The sequence below is a fragment of the Sapajus apella genome, unplaced genomic scaffold (genome assembly GCF_009761245.1).
Source record: "Sapajus apella isolate SASKATOON/1434 unplaced genomic scaffold, GSC_monkey_1.0 scaffold10, whole genome shotgun sequence".
NCBI classification, from domain to species: domain Eukaryota; kingdom Metazoa; phylum Chordata; class Mammalia; order Primates; family Cebidae; genus Sapajus; species Sapajus apella.
In genome coordinates, this window is record NW_022436950.1 from 14775065 (window position 1) to 14799337 (window position 24273).

General features: G+C 38.1%; 1 protein-coding gene across 12 annotated transcripts in view; it reads left to right on the forward strand.

The window, feature by feature from the left end:
* Nucleotides 1–24273, forward strand: part of DOCK10 (dedicator of cytokinesis 10) — a 275833-nt gene that overhangs the window by 146010 nt on the left and 105550 nt on the right. For all 12 annotated transcript variants that reach the window (XM_032277648.1, XM_032277643.1, XM_032277637.1 and 9 more), the window contains exons 5-11: nucleotides 8185–8257; nucleotides 8530–8652; nucleotides 8905–9039; nucleotides 19232–19415; nucleotides 20680–20765; nucleotides 21093–21176; nucleotides 21295–21450. In XM_032277648.1, the coding sequence (XP_032133539.1) occupies nucleotides 8185–8257; nucleotides 8530–8652; nucleotides 8905–9039; nucleotides 19232–19415; nucleotides 20680–20765; nucleotides 21093–21176; nucleotides 21295–21450 (841 nt within the window). The remainder of the gene's footprint in view (nucleotides 1–8184; nucleotides 8258–8529; nucleotides 8653–8904; nucleotides 9040–19231; nucleotides 19416–20679; nucleotides 20766–21092; nucleotides 21177–21294; nucleotides 21451–24273) is intronic.

Below are 24273 nucleotides of genomic sequence, written 5' to 3' on the forward strand. Positions count from 1 at the left end.
TTTAAGAAGGTAACATTTGACCTTGGATGTGAATGAACAGTAGCTGCCAACACAGGCATCTTGGGAAAGGATTCTGGGGATGATGCAAGGCAAAGACCCGAAGTAGTGTGAACTAGTATGGTCACTGGAGTAGAATGAGTCCGGAAGGCTAGAGGTTAAGGCTGGAAGGGGCGTAGCAAGATGAAACCAAGGACCTTATGCAAGGGACTCTGTGTGCCCTGGAAAGGAGCTTGGATTTTCCTTTCATTGCAACCAAATCCTTGGGAAATTTCAACCAGGGGTGTGGCATGATCTAGTTTACCTCTTTGAGATAACCCTTGGGCTACTCTATGGAGAATGAGACTGCAGAGGTGGCAATCGAAGTAAAAGACGGAAGGAGGCCATTTCTTTTGTGGTTTCATTACCGTGAAGAGAAAAAAAAATATGCTCCTTCTAATCTGCAAATCTTTTTTTTTCAAAACATTGAACAGTAACGTTTACCAGATCTTTGAGAATTCTTTTAGACTCGAATGGATTCTGATAGACAGCCTCCAGGTTGGGAAGGTCCACCATACCCTAGGCATTCGTGAGTAATTGTTACATTTAGAATGTCTGTGTGATTCAGAATTTCAGTTGTGCCTACACACACTTTTTGTAGGCACAACTGAAAAGCAAAGCATCTTTTAACATCAGAACTTCCTCTTTCTGAAAATAGTTCTGAGAAGTGGTTACAGCTCGGAAGCTGTGTCCAAGAAGTTGGGAGACTGCATCTTAAGTTGAGAGGATGGAGACAGCAGTATTTAGCTGTCTTTATAACTAAATGTGTTCCCGCCGCCTTTAGGTCCATTGCACAATTCAGTGGCCATATCCCCAAACACTGTTCATCTTTCCTTATATTCATGGTGCTGTAAAGAAAGCAAGCAAATCAGAGATTTCACATACACAATATTCTTCCTCTATTAAAACAATACAGAAAGCACCTAGAGAAAGAATCAGTCCTGGACATTATTGCTGAATTGCAATTCACATGGTTTGCAAGATCAATCTCATGAGAAGAAATGAAAAAAAATTAACTGAAATATTGTTGAGAGTTTCCCTTACTTTAAAGAAAGTGGAAGTTGATACCAAGAAAGGGAAGGATCAGACTGCCACAAAGTAAGAAACTTCGTGTATTCAAACTGAAAATCAGAAGTTCTAGAATATAATCCTTTCACGTATACCCCAGAACAACGAAGATGAGCACTGAATGGCAGAATCATTCTTTAAAATGATTTTACAGAGCTAAGCATTCCCCTCTGAAGACTACATGTATTTAGGTCAGTAATGGAAACAGACAATTTACTTGGGTCTTCTGAGGCTAATAGAAGTAAATCATTTTCATACCTCCTGGATTAGAAGAATTCTCCTATGTCTGCTACCAATTTAAATTGCTTATTTCTTTTTATGAGTTGCTGAAACTGCAAAATGAAAATTTGCAATTCTAGAAAAGCAAAAAAAATAGGTGAAGTTTATTATTTAAATTTAAATTTGTATTATTGACCCTTAAGTTCACTTTTTTTTTTTTAAGCCAGAGTCCATAGGAAGATACTGAAGAGATAGATTATTTCAGGCTAGAATGTAAAACACAAGCCTTTACACATTATGAATAGAAATCAGCATTGAACTTGGAGGCCCTAGAAGAAAAAAGCAGCATAAAAATATGTGATGTCACTGATTTCGTTAATCTACCAGGTAAATTACAGAGATGTGTGACATATTAAAAATTTTACTGTGGTTGATTTGATAGAAAGAACATGTAAAGAAGAAAAATTCTTGAGTATCAATTGTAACTACAGATCAAATAACGTGTGACCAGCTTAGCTGGGCTGAAATAGAACATACATTTTTTCTAAAATAAAAGAGCATTTTCTTGAATGTCTACAGTGAGTTGGGTGTCATATATGCATTATTTCGTTTAATACTCATAGCCCTGTGGAGTAGGAACTGTTATCCCCATTTTATAGGAGAAACTGGGGAACTGAGAGGTAATTTACCCCAAAACTCACTGCTGATAACTGATGGCACTCAGGCATCCCCACTCTGGGCAATACGGGTCATTTTGGGGAGAAAGGAGAAAGGAGCTGCCTGTAGTTACAGCCAATGTTCGATTCAGACCACATTGTGTGGTCTCTAAGAGCCTTGGGATCCCAAGTTAAAGGGCTCATCCCAGACCTTACAATGGTCCTGGGGGAGGAATTTTAAAGTTAATAGCCACAGGTGCTAATCTTTTCATGTCCTTTAAAACAGAGAAGTCATTGCATGCTAGCCCCACAGACATGGGACTGAGCTTGAAGACTGCTCTTTAAAGGCAGGAAGCTGTGCCCTGTGGCTTATTAAAAACCGGATTAGGAAATATTCTTCAGTAGCCCTCAAGCTTAAGTAATGATCCAAGCACTGTCTGCCTTACCTGCCCAAGGATGATTCAGAATTTCAGTTGTGCCTACACACACTTTTTGTAGGCACAACTGAAAAGACAGGGTCTCTCTCTGTCACCAGACAGGAGTGCAATGGCACGATTTCAGCTCACTGCAACCTCCACCTCCCGGGCTCAAGGGATCCTCCTGCCTCAGCCTCCCGAGTAGCTGGGATTACAGGTGTGGGCCACCATGCCTGGCTAATTGTTTTGTGTTTTTAGTGGAGGCAGGGTTTCACTGTGTTGGCCAGGCGGGTCGTTAACTCCTGACTTCAAGTGATCCACCAGCCTCGACCTCCCAAAGTGCTAGGATTACAGATGCTCAGTTTTGATTTTCCTTCTTTTAAAAAAAAAAATTTACTATTATTATTATTATTACACTTTAAGTTCTGGGATACATGGCCAGAACATGCAGGTTTGCTACATAGGTATACATGTGCAATGTAGTGTACTGCATCCATCAACCTGTCTTCTATATTAGGTAATTCTCCGAATCCTCTCCCTCCCCTAGCCTCCCACCCCCGACCAGCACCGGCCTATGATGTTCCCCTCCCTGTGTCCATGTGTTCTCATTGTTCAACTCTCACTTATGAGTGAGAACATAACGTGTTTGGCTTTCTGTTCCTGTGTTACTTTGCTGAGAATGATGGCTTCCAGTTTCATCCTAACAACCATTTTCACTTGGAGAAATTATCTCGTTTATTTATGCTTAATTCATGACTGACTCTCTCCTCTAGAATGCAAGCTTCCTCAGTTCAGGAAGTTATTTTCTGATATGTGGTTGACATTACTGCAGCTCTTCTGGGTGCCAGGTAATATCTGGAAACTGGAATGTTGAATGGCAAAGGAGAATGGCCTCCAAGAATTAAGATGGCTCTCAGTAATGCATATTGATTTTTAAAAATGCACATCAAATTTGATCAAGCAAACTCAGGATTAAGAAAAAGCCACCAATGAAGTGGCACACTTAACGTTCACTGCAACTCCAGCTCCAGATAGGACTTAAATTGACACTCACTGGTCTGCATAGTTTTTTAAAATGAAAATTAAGATCAGCATGGATATGGCTAGGGACTACTGGGGTTGGCTGAGCTTTGCTATTAACTTCACTGGTGTTCTCTGCCTCCTATCTTCTGAGTTACTTTTGAATCATTAATACTTAAAGCGGATGTTTAAATGAAGTTTTATTTTATTAAAAAAAGAGTATGGGGATGTCGTAAGTTGTAACATAGTGTTAAATTTGACATCTGGGAAATTCCTAGAAATATTTCCAACCATTTGTCTGAAGCTCTCTTCTCTAAATTATCTGTTCTTCAAAAATATCAGAGAAAAATTATTGAGAAATTTTTATTCAACCTTTTCTTTGAGAATAGTTTATATGTATTTGTCATACAATTTTTTATTATCTCTACTATAAAAAGGAATCAGCTCAGAAGATACCATTTTTGGTCAACCTATGTACAATTTCAACACTTTAAAAATGTTCTCACATCACTTTAAAAATTTTAACCTAGGAAAAAGTTAAAAGACTGGTGTACAATGAATCCCACTATTCCCACCATCTGGAAAGTGTCTTTTACATTTTGCTATATTCGTTTTTTTGCACTACCTGTCCATCCATCCCTCCTTCTAGCCATCTATCCATTTGTTTTATTTTTTGGTCATTTTAAAGTGGAGTTTAAAACATTAACACATTGCCTCTCTAAACTCTTCATAATGCACACCTTTAAATACAAATATAGATGTCTGCAGTTCATTTTTTCTGTTTTGATATAAAATTTACATACAATAAAATGTACAAATTGTAAGTGAACCATTTGATGACTTTTGACCACCGTACGCCTGTGCAACTCAAACCTCTGTTGAGATACAATGTTATCACCCCCAAAGAGTTAACTACCAAGCCTCCCTGGTTAATCCTCTCCTCTCCTTTTCCCTTCCCCAAGAGACAATCAGTGCTCTGATTTTCATAACCGTGGAATCATGCCATGTGTGTTCTTGTTAATGGCCTTTTTTACTCAGCACAGTGCTTCTGATTAATATCCACGTTGTTGCACATGTTAGTAGCTTAGTTTCCTTTCTGAGTAACATTCCTCTGTGTGGATCTACTGTAGTTTGTTTAGCCATCCTCCAGTGACAGACTCTTCTGCAGCATTATGAGCTGAGTTGGTCATAAGTCACTTTAAATCTATGGGCTTTCATGAAACTGTTGTGAAATTTATAGACTATCTCAGTCATTATTTCCACTTCTCAGCTGGAAGATTTGTGAAAAAACTTTCACAAGCGTTTAGCCTTTCATGTTGAAATTCATGAGAACCTTACTTTGTTTCTTCACTTTTTTGTTTTTACATCCTTACTAGTTTCAAAGACTTTATCGCCTCCTTGTTTATAAGTATCTTGCAGAAATTGATACTGAGACTCCTGGTCTGTATTGTGATCCACAGTTATTTAGAACAAATGCCTACAAAATTATTCTTTTGGAAGAAATGATAAGCCATGCTGGCCAAAAAGGACAGAATAGGAGGTTCAGAAACAAATACAGGTCAAATGAAACTGATGGGAAATGACCAGCATGGGACCAAATGTTGACATTCCACATTCAAATTTGTCTTTGTTGCCTCTTCCTTGGTTTTCTCCATTCAGTCTTTTTTCACTCACTTGGGATGTTTCCTCTGTTCTCCCTTTACTGCTGTGCCACCATTTTAAGAATCTCAGAACACTCATCATCTATTTCCTGCAGACAAGGTACCTCGAGCAGTTGCTCTGAAATCAGCCATTGGAACCTGCCTCTAAATCTCAGGCAACATGTCATTTCTCACAAAAGAGGGAGAGAGGGAAGGGTTGTGTTTATTTTGCCAATCAAATTAAAAGGTGAGAGAGACTGCTTCTTGTTCAGCGCATTTTAGATGATATTAAGGAGAAAAGGAATATTTTTGTTGGGTAGGAAAAATTTCCCAGTGATCCTAAAAGAATTCTATGTCCTCTGCTATTTCCTCTGCCTGCCTATAAATTTGACCCTGACCAAAATAGGCAGAACAAGTTAACATCAATACAGGCAGTACTGATAGGCTTGACTATCTGTAAGTTTCTGCAAGAAGGAAAAACAACTTCCTTTGGAAGAGAGAAATGGCAGCAATCTTACTTAATATGCTTATTAAAGATGGTTATAATTCACATTTCCTAAATGCAGGCTTCTAATACCATCTCTTAAAAGTGGTTAAAAGGATCAATCTTTATGTTACGTCTATTTTGCCACGATGAAAAACACCTCTTATCAGGAAAGGAGAACATGGTCCTGTTCTCAGGCTGTTCACAGTTTAACACTGATGCCGATGTTCCTAGGTTCCTTTTGTGCTCTAACTTTCCCTGCTGAAAATGAAAGAAGGATGAGAGTATTTTGAAGCCCTTACTTAGCACCTATACCTTACCTTGTGTGAGTGCACAGTATAGCAATTTTATGCATACTTAAGTCTAAGGAGCGCTGATCATTCACCTTCCTATCTGGAATACCATCAACATAGGGAATAATTTGTGAAGTGAATATTAAATGCACCTCTGATCTTTCTTTCTCAGTAGTCAGATTCAGAAGTTGCTTTTACACAATTTAAATCATCTTAAAACATATATTGTTTTATTATCTCTGTTTATTTGATTTTTTTAAGATTCCACTTATATATGGGATCATACAATTTTTTTCCATGTCTGGCTTATTTCATTTAGCATAATGTCCTCCAGGTCCATCCATATCACGGCAAATAGCAGAATCCCTACTTTTTAAGGCTGAATAATATTCAGTTTATACACACACACATACACACATACACATTCACGCACACATATACATATTCACATATATATTCACACACACATACATACAAACACACATATATTCACATGCATACAAACACATATTCACACACATATACATACACACACATGTATATTCATACATCTACACACATATGTATTCATACATATATACGTGCACACACAAATATATTCACACACATATACATACACATATATATTCACACACACATATACATACATACACACACACATATATAGAAACATTCTAAGTGTCCCTTGACAGAGGAATGCATAAAGAGAATGCTAGACACACACACACACATATTAATATATTAAAGATTCTGTTTATCCATTCCTCTGTCGATGGACACTTAGAATGTTTCCATACATTCTAGTATGAATAATGCTGCAATGACAACAGGAGTGCAGATATCTTCATAAGCTACTTTATCTCCTTCGAATATATACCCAGAAGAGGCATTGCTGTGTCATATGCTAGTTCTATATTTCATTTACTTAGAAACCTCTGTACTGTTTTCCATAGTGCCTGTAGCAATCTGCATTCTCACCAACAGTTACCAGGGGTGAGAGGAAACGGGGAGAAGTCAATGAACTGATGCAAAGTAGCACGTGTGCAGGATGAAGTCTAGAGAGCGAATGAATAACAAACATGAGAACCAAAATTAGTGAAATCGTATTGCATTAGTGATTTTGTTTAAATCTGTAGATTTTACTGCTCTTTTCACAAAAAAGTAACTATTGACACGATCATTATGTTAATTTGCTTCACTATAATACTATTTTACCACCTTTATGTATCTCTCCCATATCATCATGTGGTAAACCTCAAGCATACCCAATAAAATTTATTTTAAAAAAGAAAAACATCCTGTAAAATTTCTATACATAGGATTTTATGTAGCCATCAAGAAATGCCTGGACTTTGGATGGTCTTGTCTGGTTTCCATTCAACCATTAGTTATGGGATAGAATCAAGCCAAAGAAAACTTAATTCTGGTTTATCTTACCATTTATAAAACCAGGTGCAAACTGTTGCTTCTCTGAGGTGGTCGGAGATGTTGTGACTTAAATAGGCATTTCTAGGATTCCGTGGAAATGCACAAAGTGAGTGTAATTGCTACCAGCCCCTTTGGGGCACGTTTTTGAGGAAGCCATGGTTAGGAAGCAGCACAGCCTAGTGGCGACAGTACAGACTGGTTCTCAGGATCATGGTCCTTCAGGGCTGGGCTCTTCAAATGACCATAGTGTGTACACATACAGATGACACAGAAAACACAGTGAAAATATCACCACTTAATATTCTACTTACAAATGTGGGGGAAGGAAAATAGAAAGTCCCCCACCTTTCAAATTGTCCTTCTTGCCTACATCTAACTCAAAAACATATGTATAAATATATATAATTAGAAGCCAAACGCTGGTGGCTCATGCCTGTAATCCCAGCATTTTGAGAGGCTGAGGTGGGAGGATAGTTTGAAGCCAGGAGTTCAATATCAGCCTGACTAACATCACAAAACCCCATTTCCACAAAAAATACAAAAATAGTGGTACATGCCTGTAATCCCAGCTACTATTGGGGAGGCTGTGGCATGAGAATTTCTTCAACCCAAAAGGCAGAGGTTGCAGTGAGCTGAGATCATGCCACTACACTCCAGCGTGGGCAACAGCGTGAGACTGTCTCAAAAAAAAGTTTTATAATTAGTAACTCCATGGTTTAAAATAGAGATTTATATACTGGAGATAAGATATCACGGTAGAAGAAAGTTAATACTTCCAAAGGAAATGGGACTCTCAAAAGACTACATTATTTTACAAAAATTTCTAAGAACACCAGCACCACAGCTGTTATTGTTACTTGGGGAGCAACTTAAAATGAAACAGTCTCCAATGACAAATCAGAATCTTTTTCTTTTTCATATCAGAGCAGAATACAAACCAGAGAAGCTTCCTTCACATTCCTTTGAGATTGACCATGAAGATGCTGATAAGGATGAAGTAAGTAAATTGTTGAAAGTGACATGTTTAAACATGAGGATAATCAGTTTCTGTCTTGCACTAAAAGGTTTCACATTCTGACCAGTTTGTTGTAAGTTGTAGTAGCTGTTGGTGGTAGGGCTTTTCGTCAAAATGAATCACGTTTGTTTTGAAGTTGAACATGCTTGTTTAAGATGAGCCAAAGAGAGGGAAAGAGTCCCTTTCTTAAATGCAGTGTCTAGGATCTGGGATCCACAAAAGATGGCCGTGATGCTAATATGCCTTTCCTACAGGATACTACTTCCCACTCGTCTTCCAAGGGGGGTGGAGGAGCGGGAGGAACTGGCGTTTTCAAGTCTGGCTGGCTCTACAAGGGGAATTTTAACAGCACCGTGAACAACACCGTTACTGTCCGGGTAAGGAGACATCACAACTCATCTTTGTCTCTGTCACCTAACACTCCCTCCTCTGGTCACAGCACAGAGGAGAGCCATTTGCATTGAGTTTATGTTTCATATAGTATTTTATTTATGAGGAAGTAGGATGTGCTACTATAGAAAAATGTCCTAGAAACACCACACTCCTGAAGGAATTGGAATAATTCTAATTTCTATGAGTAATAACACACTACAATTTGAATAATTCTTTATATCTTTTCCTTTATTTAGTCATTCAAAAAGCGCTACTTCCAACTGACTCAGTTGCCAGATAACTCCTACATTATGAATTTTTACAAAGATGAGAAAATATCCAAAGAACCCAAAGGATGCATCTTTTTGGATTCCTGTACAGGTGTGGTGCAGGTGAGTAGAAATCCCTTTTCCTCCTTAGGATTTTTTTTTAATTGGAAAAGTATATTCAACAAATATTCATGGACTATCTGATATGAGCCAAGAGCTGCTCTAGACTCTAAGGCTTCTGTGAAAAACAAGGCAGCCTGATCTCTGCTTTCACAAAATTTACTTTCAAGAGAGAAAGAAAAATGGGAAATAGGCAAAGACATGAATAAGCAGAATGGAATCAGCTGGTAAATTTTTCAATAAAGAAAATAAACAGAGTAACAGGGCTGGGTGTGGTGGCTCACACCTGTAATCCCAGCACTTTGGGCCGAAGAGTGTGGATCATGAGGTCAGGAGTTCGAGACCAGCCTGACTAACAGGGTGAAACCCCATCTCTAAAAAAAAAAAAAAAAGAAAGAAAAAAGAAAATAAAGAAAATAAACAGAGTAACAAAAGGGAGACAGAACAGTGGTGAGGTTGAAAAGGAATATTAATAATAAGGGGGAAGAGCATTTTTGAAGAGAGGTCATTTGATCTATAGACTAAAGAATGAGCAGAGGGCTGGGCGTGGCGGCTCACACCTGTAATCCCAACACTTTGGGAGGCCAAGGTTGGTGGATCACCGGAGGTCAGAAGTTCGAGACCAGCCGAGTCAACATGGTGAAACCCTGTCTCTACTAAAAACATGGAAATTAGCCAGGTGTGGTGGCATGTGCCTATAATGCCAGCCACTGGGGATGCCGAGGCAGGAGACTTGCTTGAATCCAGGAGGTGGAGTTGCTGTGAGCTGAGATTGTGCCACTGCACTGCGGACTGGTAACAGAGGGAGACTCTGTCTCAAAAATAAAATACAATAAATAAATAAATAAATAAATAAATAAAAACCAAACAAACAAAAAAAGAATGAGCAGAGGCAACAAGTGCAAAGGTCTTGCAGCAGGGCAAGTCTCATATTTTCAAAGAGAAGTAGAAAATTAGCATCTGTGTTTGCTGCTGTGTAGAGAACCTCTGAGATAATGAAATTCAGTAAAGTAATATGTAAATGACATAGTATTAACATATGCACTTCACAAATGTTATTTTATAATTAGCTAATAATGATAGAGTAAGTTGACAGTATACATATGCATCATCTTTCTTCTAAGAGGTGATTTTCTTCAAAGACAAGGATTCCATTGATTCCAAAGCGTTTAATTTCAGAAACGGACATAATGCTTTTAACAGATAATGGTCTGTAAGCTCTCAGCCTTCAAATTATTGTCCTTAGTGTGAAACTCAACATGGGCCACTATGGCAAAAGGAAGCAGAATAATTCCATAGACCCCATTTGGACATTTTACTTTCAAAACACCTCTTCCTACTCTGATGAAATAACTAACCTTATTCCCTTTTATGTAATCATGGAAGCAATCAAAAGTGTTTTGGCAATCCTCCCTCAAATTTCACAGTATGACACTGGCTCACTGGGGTCCAGGACACTGTTTCTGGTCACAGGCCCTTGGAGAAGTGCTTCTGTTACCCTCAAACCTCAGCACTCACCTAGCTTGTCACGAGCTGAGATTACATCGTGGACCACTACCAGAGGCCCGTGGATATGTGGACTCAAGTAGAGTTATCTCCAGTCATTTAGTCCTGGCCTATTTCTGGATGGTTTATCTGTTAAAATCTGGAATTCTTCCAGGAAGCAATGAGGCTGAACTTTAAAAGGAAAGAATTAACTGTTTCTGAGCAGTCCGCTACAAGTGAAAGATAATTGCATTTTAACATAGATGCCAGCTTTCCATATGGAAAGGGCAATAAGGATCTTAATGGAGGGTGGAGATCGTTTTCTATTGTTGGTCACAAAGGACACTTTTTGGCCTTAGAAACATGAAGTAAAACGTTAGCAATAAAGATCAATAACTGCATTTTATAGACACTGAGCTGAAAATTTTAAGTATTATCCTTTCCATTTGTACTTAAAAGCTTTCTCTAGCAAATGAGTCATCATTTTTTAAGAAGTATCATTGTAGTCTTTGTTATATATTAACTTTGCAGAAACACAAGTTAATATGTTCTATTTTTCTTCTTCAAAGAATCATAAAACTTAGTGCTGAATACATACCCTCATGCTCTAATCTGACCTTCCTGTGGAGGAACTGCTTCTCCATCATCTCTTACTTAGACTGTGTTTCAGTCTCTGCTTAAACATTGCCGCGGAAAGAAAAGGAGTCTTGCAGGAGAAAACACGAGCTTGGTATTCACATAGGTCAGCATTGAAATCCTAGTTTTACCATTTACTATCTGAAGACTTTCAGAAAGTTACTCAACCAGTTTGATCCAGGTTCCCTATCTGTAAAACTAGAACAATGTGAAAAGAACTGGGGAGGTAGTGTATTTAGCCTCTCTCATCTTGTTCTTCTATTAATTTTAAAGGTCACAACCTAGGATATAGACATTCCGTTATGGGAAAGCCCTCCTAGAGAACCTTGATTTGCCTTCCTGATATTTTTTCCTAACTGTGCCAATTTATCTATTTCTTTATTTATTCATTAACCTATTGATTCATTCAGCAAACCCACTAGGTGATTTTGACATGCTAGAAACTACACCTAGATGTGGGGAAGTCAATTCTTTATCGAAGTCAGTATCAGAGAGGGGCATCACTACTTGCTCGCTATCACACAATATCACAAGAGTGATGATGGAGGTATGAATGGCAGAGCCCATGGAATGCTCTGGGAACATGAAACAGTGGGGAACTCTTTCAGCTCAGGCTGGAAGTCTGTACAGAAAAAGCTGAGCCTGTCTGTAGTATTCCCCAAGGTGGATTTGGCACATGCATCTTTTTAAAAGTTCACCTCTATCCCTGCATTTATATTCCTCTTTAGAAGCTTTATCCAGTATTCTCTACATTCTTTGTACAGGCAAGGACTGGTTTATTAGGGTCACTCTGGAGAGACAAACCCCTGGACCATTTGTCACTTTGTGTGTGGGTCCCAGTCCTCACATGCTTGTAGTTCTTCCAGATGTATAAGTTTTTACATCTGGAAAGAAGAATTTGAGTGAAATAGTATAAGTTTAACCATTGCTGTAGTAAGCTCTCAGGCATAAAATGTGCCTGAAGATGAATCATGTACACACAAAAGCACAGAGCGAATGAATAACTAGGATGAATCAGACCAATTTTGTGAAGAATCATTGCCAGGTTCCATTGAAGCAAACAAAAAGGAGGAACAAAGTCTCTGCCTCAGAAAGTACTACTTAGCATCTGGCATTCTTAGGGAGTTCAAGTTCATAATAATCCTTAGTGAATATGCCATTTCAGTTTGATTCATTCAGACCCAATCCATATCATTGTTTTCCCTAGAATATTTGGAAATCTTAGACATATATTACAAGCGCGGGCTTAAGTAGAGAGAAACTCCTTCCCAGCTTTCTGAGAGACTTTAGGTAATGTTTATGACTGACAATTTCCTGAATCTTGGCCAAAACAAAGCAAAACCTAATCATGGTTTCCTAGTTTTTCATAACATCATCAAGCAGTAATAGATCTGTTTTATGGGCCTATGCCTCCAATCTGGAAGAGAACTTGGTTTTTGCTGCTTCAAGTTTTTTTCTGGGACTAAGGGATATTTAGGTCTGTGTTGTCCTATCTTGTTCCTTCAGTTCATGTATTCATTCATTCATTCTCACTTTCATTCATCTATACATTCATTCATTCCAGTATCTGCCACTGTAGAAGAGAATAACAACCCAAGATTCCCATCTGTCTTAGGTCCCTGTCTCAGCAATGATAATGGCTGATGTCACTTTAGACAGGCTTACCTGGGTGTGGACAGTATGGCGGACACGGTTCATTTCCTCCTAGGTGCTGAGTCTACCACCATGTGGATATGCGTTCCAAGACAATGGCTTCATGTGACTAACCAAAGGCTAGAAATGCAGATGCCTCCTGGAGGTCAAGCAGCCCCCTACATGTGTGAAAAGAGGCCAGATGTGAGAAATAGGAGCAGCTTGGACCAGTAGACTTGGAGAGTGCCTACCTAAAGAAAGCAAGTCAAATTGGGAGCAGGGGAAAGAACATTACAAGGAAAACAAATCTAGAAGCCAAATATGACCTGTAAGCCTCCCGTTAGCAAACTCAAGCTCTGAAAATCTCACTTCCGAGAATAATAAGAACCAAAATGATACTTGTAGTTTTCTTCATCTAATATATTATTTGACAGCACTTGATGGAACATGAATTATGATTGTTCCATTTATTAAAATAAAATTCAGAGAGATAGAGTGGCTTTCACAAGTCACAGAGCTAATGAATTGCAAAGTTTAACTTGAGGCAGAAGAATATCCAAAATTACAGACAGTTGCCTAAAGAAATGATGTATTATCATATGTAAAACAGACATACCCACACACATGGAGAGAAGAATTTGAGTGAAATACTATATTTTTGTACAGGCAGGAGCCAGTTTAATATTCTACCTACATAAGTTATGTGTGCAGAAGAAACACTACAAAGATATGTTCATGTGGAACTTTAAGCAGTGAATTTTAGATATGAGATTCATTTCAGCAATATACTGTATATATTGGAAAATTCACACTGTGCAAACCATTGTGAAAGGGGCAAACGCTGAAAATAATGTGGCTCACGTCTTCAAAGGGATTCCAGGATGTGGGAAGGATGCACAGAAAAAAAAAAAATATGGCACATGCAAATAAAAGTGATACACCTCAAGCAATAAGTCCTAATAACATATGCAAGATGAAATTACATTTATCACTGCAGGATGCCATATTATATTACACATCTATAATATATATATGTGTGTATATATGTGTGTGTATGTTACCTTTCTGCTTATTTGCTTCCTGACATTTTATTACACTAGAAGGTAAGTTCAATGAGGGAAAGTACTTTACTTGAATTTTTTCAGTTCTCTGTGACTGAAACATAAGAGGTACCCATTTAATTTTCATTGAATGAATGAACAAATAAACCTTCAGAGAGTGGAGAGGATTTCATGGAAGGCAGCCATCAATACCAGAAACCTTGATTTGATGTTGTATGATTCCCTTAAGACTCTTCTTTTGTTTCTGCAAAATTCTGTACAAGATACTAGCCACATAATAGGTATAATTAAATATTTGGTTTGGGTAGCTTCCCTCTTGGATATTCAGTCCTCCCCTGGATTTAGTGATTTTCTTGGAGTATCAACAATTTGGAACTTCTTCAGATGAACATTGTGGAAGGAGAACAGTTTGCCACAATTCATTCACCATATCATGACAATAGGACTTATTTACAGGTTCCCATTATTTATGAAGCTACATAGATATACTATGGTAAGGTTGACTGAACAAAGTAGTTGCCCTGGAGGTCAGGAGTGGTGGCTCAGGCCTGTAATCCCAGCATTTTGGGAGGCCAAGGTGGGCAGATGCCCTGAGGTCAGGAGTTTGAGACCAGCCTGCCCAACATGGCCAAACACTAGCTCTACTAAAAATACAAAAAAAATATCTGGGTGTGGCTGTGGATGCCTATAGTCCCAGCTACTCAGAAGGAGAATTGCTTTTACCTGGGAGACAGAGATTGTAGTGAGCTGAGATCATGCCGCTGCATTCCAGCCTGAGTGACAACAGCAAAACCATCTCAAAAAAATAAATAAGTAAAAACGAAGTAGTTGCACTGGCTGGAAAGAACACTGATAAAAGAGAAACAGAGGAAAATTGGGGGGAGTAAAAAATAAGAATATGATTACTTCTTGATTACCATTTTAATGATTTAACAATTATACTTCAAAATTATTAAAATGTCCTATTGAAGTGTCCCCTTGATTTTCAATTTTTAGTCTTTTTGCTGTTCTATATGACATTATCTTTGAGATTCCAGACAGCAAGATCGAAAAACACTCAGGCCTCTTTATCTTTCCCAAAATAAGCTTCTCTGGGCTGAAAACAGTTCTATTTCTCTTGAAATACAAGAAGGTAATTTCGTTCTTGAGAAGTTTCAAATCTAATATTTATCTTAATTATCAATGTTCCTCTTTGAGAAACAAGATTATAATACTTTGCTCAAAGTTTTAAGAATATTTTTGATCATATTGTTGAAGTCGGCAATCATATTTAATTCATTTGAAATACAGAATGCAGTTTATTTATTTATTTTTTATTTATTTATTATGCTTTAAGTTCTGGAGTACATGTGTAGATCACGCAGGTTTGTTACATAGGTATACACGTGCCATGCAGTTTAGAAAATCAGATCAACTTGTTTATATTTTGTAATGTTTTATTTCAAAATTTTGTTACATCTTCGGCATCTTCATTTTAAAGCAGATTGCAGCTTGATCCACCTTTAATTTGGAATCAATATAAGCATTTTCGGTTGCTTTTTATCTCCCCATTCACATTATTTGCAGCATCAAATTCATCAAGCCAATTCTTTCATTTGTTTGTTTTCAGGACAACACTGAGATTTGCTTGCATTTTTCTGTAAACAAATACCTAAAAATATTCTAGCAAAAGTTGTGCCCCAAACTCTGGACATTTCTTGTTATTTTCTGAGTGTCTTTTCCCTTCCTTACTTCCTTCCTTCCTCCCTCCCTTCCTTCCTTCCTTCCTTCTTTCCTTCCTTCGTTTCTTCCTTCCTGTTGTTTTGTTTTTCGGTTTTTTTTCTTTGGTTGTTTTTGAGACAGAGCCTTGCTCGGTTACCCAGGCTGGAGTGCAGTGGTGTGATTTTGGATCACTGCAACCTCTGCCTACTGGGTTCAAGTGATTTTCTTGCTTCAGCCTCCCAAGTAGCTGGGATTACAGGCACGTGCCACCGCGCCTGACTAATTCTTGTATTTTTAGTAGAAACGAGGTTTCACCATGTTGGCCAGGCTTGTCTTAAACTCCTGGCCTCAATTGGTCTTCCCACCTCAGCCTTCCAAAGTGATGGGATTACAGGCATGAGCCACTGCACCAGGCACTGAGTGTCTATTTATATTCCTGTTGTGTTTTGATGGAAATGGGGCTGTGACAGGACACCTGTCTTTCATTTAAACCTGCTCTGCAGCCATCCTGTCTTTGCCCTTAGACTGTCTATCAGTGAAGGTTACAGAAAATTTTGTAGGTCGTCTTCGTCAGAACGTCCCAGAGCTGCGTGTGAGGGCACATGGAGAATATCTACCCATTCCTCATAAGGACAGCAGGGCGTCTAAAAATGTGCCTTCAGAAGGAAGCTGCCTAAATGTTTGCTTTGCACACTAACGTTTGAGGCCATGGGCTTTCTGAGTACCCTCCATTCTGTTTACACTGCAGTCAAAATGATTTTTTCAAAATGCAACTCTGACCTTTTACTTGTCCAAATACTTCTATTCTATGTTCTCATAGAACCCAGTACCTCTTTTTCAAAACATTTATACACAATTTAAGTATATTCATTTTCTGATTTCACATTTGTATGATTAATTGCTTAATGCCTGCCATTCCTGTTCTGCAAGCACAGGGACTGGCTATGTTTTTGCCCAGCACAAAGTATGAATGCAAAAGAAACGTCTTTGATGAGTGAATTATATCACTGCACTAAGCACTGAGGTTACAAATTTAGGTTCTGCCCTTCTAAGACTTGTGAACTATAAAGAGCCAGGCCTGTGATTACAAGCCAAAAAAATAAATAATATTTGACAGTAATACAAAATTATGGACAGGAGCAAAGGGCTCATCCTTGGAAGAGTCTAGAATATGATGTTTGAGCCATGAATTTTCACATGAGAACCATAGTTAGCATTTTAGCGAATTCTTTCTCCTTTAGTTCCTGAATTTTACTTTTTCTTGAGGCTAGGTATTCTCAAGCACTGAGAGAAACTATGTGTTACCCTACTATGTATTCTCAAGCACTGAGAGAAACCACAACTCCCAGGCCACAGATGCCCCTTTGTTGTGCCAGGGCAATGTCAAGAAAGGAGACCAGCATCACCTGCGCATCTCCTGTGTCCCTGGCTCTGTGCAATGCATAAGGCAGCTCAGTGGGTGGGATTGGTTGTCAGAGTATATAGGGCTTATTTTCCCTTTTCTACCATTTGCTATCAATATAATCCCAAACACATTTTAATTAATCTCCCCAAGCCTCAGTTTCATCATATGTAAAATGGAATAATGTGATTTTTCCCATAGGGTTGTTACGCATTTAAATTAAATAGTGGCTATAAAGTACAAAGCCAGTGTTTAGTAATTGTTGTGTTTGCAGTAGCAATCTTGTTATTGTGAATGTTGAAAGGGACAGCTATCTGGGGATAGTCTCTGAGAGCATCCCAAAGTAAGAGAACGTTGCTGAAGGGGTATTATAAATTTTTGCATGTCACCAAGAAATAGCAATCCTGTTCTTAAAAAAAATTGTGCACGTTGGTATTTAGCCACAATCCTACACCACTGATCTTATTTTATGGCTCTTTCCCTTTTTGTATTCTAATAGAGTTGTCTTAAGTATTAGTGTTTGCTCTATTACAATTATGAGTAAGCTACAGGCTTTAGAACATATTTATAAAAATTGAACACCTGCATAGGAATTGCCTGGAGCAAATCAAATATGAAGTATCTTCAGCAATCTTTCCAACAACCACCCCTTTAAATAACACCAGTTTGTGTCATTAGGGGAAAGTTTGCACTTTGAATGAACATTCTAATCTCATGGCAGGAATATACAATATTGTAACAATTTGTTCTTGGATTCCCCTGCTTTAAATGTCCCTCCCTGAACTTTCAATAGCCCATATCTCCTTTTTACAGATTTCAAATGAGAGATCTCCTTTATGCAGGTTTCAAATCAGAGATCTCCTTTGGGGAAAGATCTGCTTCTGACCACCCAATTTAAAGTGTCCACTAATCACACCGGCTCATTTTAGTTCTCTGCACGATGAAGAACCTTTGTTTTTTGATTGTTTGTTCATTCCTTCAATCATTCACCCATTTACCACTTCTCTACTAGAATGTTAATATGAAATAGAAACCTATTCGAATAGAATAGGAACCTATTCTGTTCCATTAATAAAATATGACTGTTTTTGAACCCACCATTATTGAATCCTTCAAGTGTCAGCACTATTACATGATATGGTGGTTAGCAAAACTGGCCCAGTCCTCACAGAGGTAGCCTCACAGGAGACATGTATTTGTCAACACAAACAAACAAAAATAAATAAGCAGATAATTTCAAATCATGTTACGTGCTCTGGAGACAAGACCTTTGTCCCTTTGTCCTAGACTGGAAATTGAGGAAAGTTTTATTTGAGATCTGAAGGGTGGATACAAATCCTGTGAGTACATGAGGGCACACACCATGCTCACTGTGCTTTTGAGAGCATGAGCGGTGGAGGGGGCCACCCTGCCTCAGGCCTTCCTAGTGGCAGCAACAAGAACATGACAAGAACACATTCAGGAACTAGAACAAGGTTTGGTGGGTTGGTCACAAAATGCCAAGTGAAGATGTCAAGTTACGGAAGAGTCTGGAGTTTGGTGAAGCCAGAGCCAGGAAAGGAATTGGGGTGTCACTGCCCATGGGGGTCATTTGAAGCCATTGGAATAGATGAGAAATAAAGGAGAGAAAGGAATCTGAGGCTTGGCCAGGATTCTCACTAGAGGTCATGAGAAGAAGGAAGAGCTGAGAGAGGAGGTTGAAAAATGGCAGCCAGTGAGGTGGAAGGAAAATCCAAATGGAGTGTCGTCATGGAAACTGGAGAAAGGTGAGTTTCAGATAGGAGGAGGCAGCCATCGTGTTAATTCAGCTGCAAGGACAAGGAAGATATGAAGAAAGAAATGATTCTTAAGGTAGTATGGCAACATAGAGCCTGTTAGTGATCTTGGCAAGAGCTGCCTCTGGGATGTGATAGGGTCAGACACCCTCCTGGAGTGAATCACAGAACATAAGGTGAGAAAGTCAAGGTAGAAACTCAAAGAAACTCTTACAAGGAGTTGAGAATGTACTCAAGCACGTGCCCATGACGAAATGTTTAAGCTAACATGACCATCCAATCAACTGAAACCTAAATGAGATATTTCTTAGTACAAAAAATTTCAAGAAAAAACAAGCAAATGATCAGACCCATCTAAAATTTTGTCTTGTTTTGGACAATTTTCTTTATGTTATCTATCTGTATGGAAAGACTTTTGGAACCTCAAGTCCACATAAATTGTCTCTCTCGTGAAGGCTTATTTTTTGGTATTCTCTTTTTCTTTCTTTCTTTTTATACCACAGAATAACAGACTAAGAAAATATGCCTTTGAATTGAAAATGAATGACCTGACCTATTTTGTGCTGGCAGCTGAAACAGAGTCAGATATGGATGAATGGATCCACACCCTCAACCGCATCCTGCAAATCAGTCCTGAGGGGCCCCTCCAAGGGAGGAGGAGCGCAGAGCTCACTGATCTGGGGCTAGGTGAGAGCATATGAAGCTGTCTTCCTTCCTTTGTCCAGCGTGACCCGTGTTTTTGGTTCACTAAAGCTGCTAGGCATTTTAGTCTCTGTCTGGTCTAGCTCATCCATTCTAGAGCTGTTTGTTCCAAGGAATCACTAAATCACTCCTGAATCTACTGCACAGTAATGGCCACCACACATAAGTACAATTTGGAGTCAACTGGCAATGATTTGAGGCTGTTCCCCAGCAAATGACGTTGGGAATCATTTCTCACAGCATCAAAAATGTGCTCATGTCCAATGGGACATTACCTTATGGGGGCATTTTGTGGTTTTTAGCATTTCATTGAATTTAATTAATGAATGCTCTGTAAAGACTAATATGCATTCCTTCCTTTTAGTTAAAAAGCATCTTTCATTTATGCTTTTTGATCATACTGTGATCAGCTCATATGTGAAAGTTTCAAAAATTATGCATGGCAATGGAAATTTTTATAAGATTAAAATTGTTTCTGCCCATCCTAACTCCTTCTTAAGAGCCTATTTCATTTTATGCAAAGAGAACGGAAAACAAGAGAGGAAAGAAAGAGTGAAAATAAGGTTAGAAAAGCAATTCTGTAGCTACACAGAAGGCAAGTTCAATACCAGCAGAGTCAGTCACTCTTCCCAAAAGAAAACTATTTGAAGATACCTTGCACAGCACACAGTACATTAGAAACTAAAGCATCTTTAAGTGCCCCTAGTCTAAGTCTCATAGCTCTAGAGTGAAAGAGCCATGAGATAATGAGGAAAAAAAAACTATTGCTGATTTTAACACAGCTACTCTATGCCATAGTAGGTGTTTTACGTTTATGATTTACTTAATAATAACAACCATAGTATTAATGTTTACAGTGTCTTACAGAGTTTTAACTAGCTGAAGCAAGAAGGTGGATTCTAAATTGATAGCCCAAGAGCCGGAATTACCAAAAATGCATACATATTTAAGAAAAGTTTAGTATGCATTAATGAAGTAAGTCAAGACACCCCAAGTATAAAAATCCAAAGTTCTTGTGGACGCAAGATGTTATCATGGCAAGAATCCCAAAATGATCACCAGAGGGTCTAATTTCCAAGCCCAGATCACCCAACAATATGGAGTTCTGGAGTCAGAACACAATGAACGTTTAGGCTCACCAACATCCCTGTTAGCTCTTAAGTCTAACTTAGTTTTGTATGTCACAGGCTAGAAGAATGTATGATTCCTGAGTAATATTTAATAACCTGACTTGGCATATCTTTTTAAGATTCACTGGATAATTCTGTAACTTGTGAATGCACACCAGAGGAAGCAGATTCATCAGAGAACAACTTACACCCAGACTTTGCAAAGGTAATAAAGTAGACATTGTACTTGCAAACAGTTTGAATTATTTGTAAGTAATTGCTTTCATGGAAAAGACATAGATGCTTTCTTTTAAGATTTAGATTAATAAACTAATTCAAAACTTTCCATTAACCTATGTTTTTCTTAACATAGGAAACATGTTTTCCTTAACCTTCCTCAAAAAGGAAAGATACTTTTATAAGATTTGCCGAGTGTTAATGGGTAATACTAAAATGGTGGTGACACTAAGAGGCTGCCTCTTGGCCATGTGGATGTGTCTGGGGCTGTATCTGGATATTTAGACACCAAGGACTAACACAGTTTTCTCTGTAGTACCTCACAGAAACAGAAGATACTGTAAAAACAACTCGAAACATGGAGAGGCTAAATCTCTTCTCGATAGATCCAGATATAGATGTAAGTCAAAATTCTTTCTAAGCAAATATGAACTTGATCCAGACAGTTGGGGGTTATAATTTAGAATTTCTTTTTTATGTTGGATGTTTGGTGACTAAAACGTTCAAAACTTCTTTAGACCTTGAAACTTCAAAAAAAAGATCTCTTAGAACCTGAGTCTGTGATCAAACCATTTGAAGAAAAAGCTGCCAAGAGAATCATGATCATCTGTAAAGCCCTCAACCTAAATCTTCAGGGATGTGTTACGGAGAATGAAAATGATCCAGTAACAAATGTAAGTTTCTCCTCTGTTACATCCTACACCATTCAGCCAACATTATACCACCCTAGTCAAGATCTTCCCTGTTCCTGCTAATTCCAGGTACTGATTTCACACTATTTAGTGTGTCAGGGAATATTATTAATAGGATTTTCCCACATTACACAAGTGTATAAGTTCTAAAGTAGAACATTTTATAATATACTATATGAATAAAGTATAATGAAATGTTACTATATTTTATCAATATACTATAATACAATTTTCCTTTTAACTTAAAGAAAAGCCTCAAAAGGACTGTGTTTTGGGATTCTTTCTATTAAACCAGCATAGTGGTTTAGAGTTTCCTATGGCATTATTTGTATCCTCTTAGTTGTACTCAAGATGGCTTTTGTTTTTTGTTTTTTTTTTTTGAGATAGTCTTGCTCTGTTGCCCAGGCTGGAGTGCAGTTGCACAGTCTTGGCTCACTGCAGCCTCAACTTCCAAAGCTCAAGCAATCCTCCCACCTCAGCCTTCCAAGTAACTGGGATTACAGGCATGCCCACCATGGCTGCCTCGTAAATTTTTTTTTGTATTTTTTATATAGATGAGGTTTTGCCATGGTGGCCAGACTGGTCTAGAACTCCTGTACTCAAACTACCCACCTGCCTCACCTCCTTAAGTCCTAGGATTACAGGTGTGAGCCACCACACCTGGCCAGAGATGGCTTTTACATGGATGTTTTTATTTTAATATTTCTTTGTTTATTTTCATGTATATTAGAGAAAAATCAAAGCTAACAACTGTGACTTCACAGCCTTTGTTGCTAAGGACAAGTCTAAATAGTGAATCAAGCAAAATAATATTAGACGGATGTTAAATAAATACTAGTATGATGGGACATGTAAATAGCAGAAATGACAAAGGAGCTTCACTGATGTTTGTGTGAGCTGTCTTGAGAACTTCCTCTTAGTACTTTATCTGGCGGTCTCACTAGACTGTGAATGTATGTGTCAAAAGGGAGCATTTTATGAGCATAAACATTATTAAGTGTGTTATCTTTTAAAATTACTCATTCTTTTATGTCAGTCTTGATTATATTAGTATCCTAATCAATATAAGGAACAGTTAATATTTTGGCATATTTCCTTTTATTCTCTTTTAATGCATTCTGTTCTAATTTCTAATCCATTTCACCTCACAAAGGAAAACTGATTTCCAGATTCTTGATAGGAGTCACATTGGCTTTGGAAGGCAGAAACCACATTAAGTTTTCACTGTAAAATGGGTCCACACAGTCCCATGCCTTATGATCTGGTGAAACTAGCCTTGTTAGTTGTAACAGTGAGTGGTTGGCAGAAAGGATTAACCCTTTCGGAAGACTTTACTTGATGCCTATTAACCTGTGTCTTTTTTAAATATATAGTTTAATGAATTGTTTGTTTTTGTTTTTTTGTGGTTTTTTTGTTTTTGTTTTTTAATATTTTATTGCATTTTAGGTTTTGGGGTACATGTGAAGAACATGCAGGATTGTTGCATAGGTACATACATGGCAATGTGGTTTTCTGCCTTCCTTCCCATCACCTATATCTGGCATTTCACCCCATGTTATCCTGTGTCTTTAGCACCTCAATGATTTGCTTTGAGCCTCCTATCCCCAGGTGTAGATAGAGCAGGATAAGGTCCATGCTGTGGACCTCTGATTTAATGAGGAGACTCAAATGAGATGTGCCATTCTGGGATTAGATTGCCTGGCTTTCCAACTCACAGGTTGTGCCACTCTGAGAAACTGGCTTATTCTCGGTCTTCACTCCTTTAAATGGAGATAATAACAATACCTATTTCAAGTGATCACTGTGGTCACACGTGGTACCGTATCAAAGGTACTCAGACATTGCTTTGTACAAAGTAAGCGTTCATTAAATATTTAACTGTCATCTAAATATGTGAGAAATTGCATTGAAATTTATCAAAACTGCATGCAGGTTATTGATATTTGTATTGATATATGTGAGATTTTTGTTGACAGTTAAGCTAAAATGAAAACGTGTTACCAATAAGAATCTTGTCAAACTATGGAGTTTTTAATATTCTGCAACTTTGACTGTGTACTAGATGAGAGTAGAAATGAAAGTAGTTGAAATCAGGTTTATTCATTCCCCAAATATACTTATTCCATGTGTCTGTTTTGAGCCAGACTTGTCCTAAGACTGGGAAAACAGAAAGTAACTAGATAAGCAAGGTCCCTAGTCTCTTGAAGATTAGATTCTTTTTGAAAATGGCAGAAAGTAAACAAGAAAACTAACTATTTAAGTGCACATTGTGCAGAGTTCTTTAAAAGAAATAAATACGAAGAGATATGTTGTAGAAAAATTCAGGAAAGGGTTACTTTAGACAGGATGGTCATGGAAGACCCTCTCTGCAGAAGTGACTTTTGAACAGAGACCTAAATGTTGGGAAGGACAATAAGGCAGGTCAGGGGAGAATGTACTAGGCAGGAGAAAGAGGAATACAAATGCACTGAGACAGGTAAGCTTTAGCAGGTTCTAGAAACTGAAAAAAGATAGGGAGGTGAAGGGCATACCAAGATGATATAGGAGAAACAGAGATAAGATGAAGTAGAGCCTTAAGCTATAGCGAATAGTTCGAATTTATCCTAAGTGTGAGTGAAAGCTATTCAATCGTTTAAAGCACTTTAAAAACAAGAGGGGGAAAAAAAACAAGGGTTGTCCAAGGTAAACAGGTGGCTATACCACTGTTTATTGCATGGCTTGAACGAGGGCTAGCAAGGGAGCAGGAGAGAAATGGATGGATAGGACTAGTGTTTTGTAAATTGAGCTGAAAGGCTTTCCTGATGT